Here is a 2028-nt window from a genome sequence, read left to right as displayed (position 1 = left end):
TGCGGGGATCTTCCCCTATCAGCTGCGGCAGTTCCCATCTGCGTGGTACTAAAAGATTTTTAGGCTGAAAGCACCGCAGCCAGCCGGTAGCACCCTGAAGCACTGAAAAGCGTGAGGGGGAGCCATGTCCAAGCACGATGTCCAGAATTTGCTTATGGTTGAGTTCTCGGGTAATGATAAAAGTGCCGGGAAGGAAAGAAGGAAGATGTGTCACAAGGGGACGGCCGGAGAACGGGTCCTCACTTGTTTCCTCTGGCTTTCCATACGGATCATGAAGCAGGAAGAAGCTTTGAACACCGGCTCTGCACAGAATGGGAGTCTTTACAAAGCACAACCTGGCAACCGGTCTTTGATGAAAGCTATTCACATTGCCCTTTAAACAGGGCAAGTGGAGCTGATCAATACGAAGAACAGGAGATGGCATTTTATTTTTACTGCAAAGATGTGAAAATAAACCCAGCAGATTCACCCAGCGTTCAATTTGAACGCTCCCTTCCTCTCTGTCGCAGGGTTAGAGCCATCTTTCAGGATTTCTATGGTTTTAATAGAGTGCACAGATTACAGCCAACGTTATTTCCCTGAGTCTGGCTGTTTCTTTCCGCACTTCGTAGCCAATATGGCTAAGGAGCAGTAAGCCAGATGGAGAAGTTAAAGTACAGACAAAAGTCACACAACAAGTGACTGGCAGACAGGAGAACTACAAATAGGCCAGATTTGCATCAACTCTTTGATGTAGCCTGGTGTAGACAGCATGCCCATGAAGAAGCGAGACTCCTTTTTCTGCTCCCTAAGCAACCGGTAGCTCTTCACTGGCACTCCATCCTCTCCAAAATTCTTACAGTGCAGTTCTCCATTCACTTGAAATGAAATAACCTAACAAACTCCACTGTCTCACTGCCACTTAGTTCAAGTTCACCAACAACAGCCTGGTGTATCCCGATGCATGTGCAGTCACCTCACCGGCAGCCCTTCCTGTCAAGCAGTAATTAGAACAGGTAAGGCAGGAATTGAAGTTCCTCCCTGATTCACACTTGCCCTTAATGACTTTCTGTGGCCCACCTTTACCTGGACTCAACTCTAATTTAATCATCTCCCAAATGATGCTGTTTGAAAATAAAAGGTGACAAATACTTGACTAAGAAACCAAAGAAAATTCAGTACTTGCCCTGATGGCTTTTTTTTTTTTTTTTTTTAAACCAGGTCATTCTTCTTACAATTTATTGCAAAAGCTTGGCAGCACAGAGGACTAAAGGATCACTGTTTTGCTCAGCGTGGAAGTAGCACATGATTCCACAAGCTCAAATTGCATAATGAAAGCTTTTACTAAACATGATGTGGAAAATCAGCTTGTTAAATAGCAGCAACTGAGACATAAAGCTACACTGTGGTCTGTTTTGTCTTGCTTTCAATCAAACTGGCCAAAACAACCTTCAGAGTGCTTTTCTGGCAGCCTCCTCACTTGTGGCTATATTCTCCTCCGAGTATGGAATTACAGCAGCCTGCCCGGGGAGAGGGTAGGGATCTACAGACCAGGCTGACACGGGTACATCAGGGACCCGTGGAAACAGATCCTGAACACAGGAGTTTTGGCAGCAGCAGACCAGTATTGCAAACACAAGTTTCACGATATTATCTCTAGGACATCAGAGCAGACTGTGGAGGGAAAGCAGAAGCCAGGATTTTCAGTCATTATCTCTTGCCAGAGATTTTTCTATGTGACCTTAAGCAAACAATTTTTAACTTCTCCACATCTCCATTTCGGGGGGGGGGGGGGGGGAAGTAAGCAGCGCTGGTTAGTTAAAAGACAGCAAAATCTCTGTTTAAAAGGAACTTGAGAAGGGCATATTATCCTTAAGAAAAGAGCAGGTGACTCGAGCAACCATCCAAGCGCTTCATCGCGGAGCGGAGCACGCCGCCCGCAGCAGCGGTGGCTCCTGGCCGCAGGGTGGGTGCCTACAGGGTCCACACCTCGTGCTCTCACAGGAACGGCCGACAGCACCCACCTCACGACATGGAAGCAGCAGAACA

At 46.8% G+C, this 2028-nt stretch overlaps 1 protein-coding gene across 1 annotated transcript in view; it reads right to left on the bottom strand.

Moving 5' to 3' along the window:
- The window catches only part of GPR157 (G protein-coupled receptor 157), a gene marked incomplete at its 5' end in the record, with an annotated part of 10110 nt that extends 8090 nt beyond the window's left edge, over window positions 1-2020 (bottom strand). Inside the window, one exon of the mRNA XM_010294899.1 lies at window positions 2004-2020. Within this exon, the coding sequence (XP_010293201.1) occupies window positions 2004-2020 (17 nt within the window). The remainder of the gene's footprint in view (window positions 1-2003) is intronic.
- Between the last annotated feature and the right edge of the window lie 8 nt (window positions 2021-2028).

The sequence above is a fragment of the Phaethon lepturus genome, unplaced genomic scaffold (assembly GCF_000687285.1).
Source record: "Phaethon lepturus isolate BGI_N335 unplaced genomic scaffold, ASM68728v1 scaffold28019, whole genome shotgun sequence".
NCBI classification, from domain to species: Eukaryota; Metazoa; Chordata; class Aves; order Phaethontiformes; family Phaethontidae; genus Phaethon; species Phaethon lepturus.
Note: the sequence above shows the minus strand (reverse complement) of the source record. Positions and strands in the feature narration are given on the sequence as shown.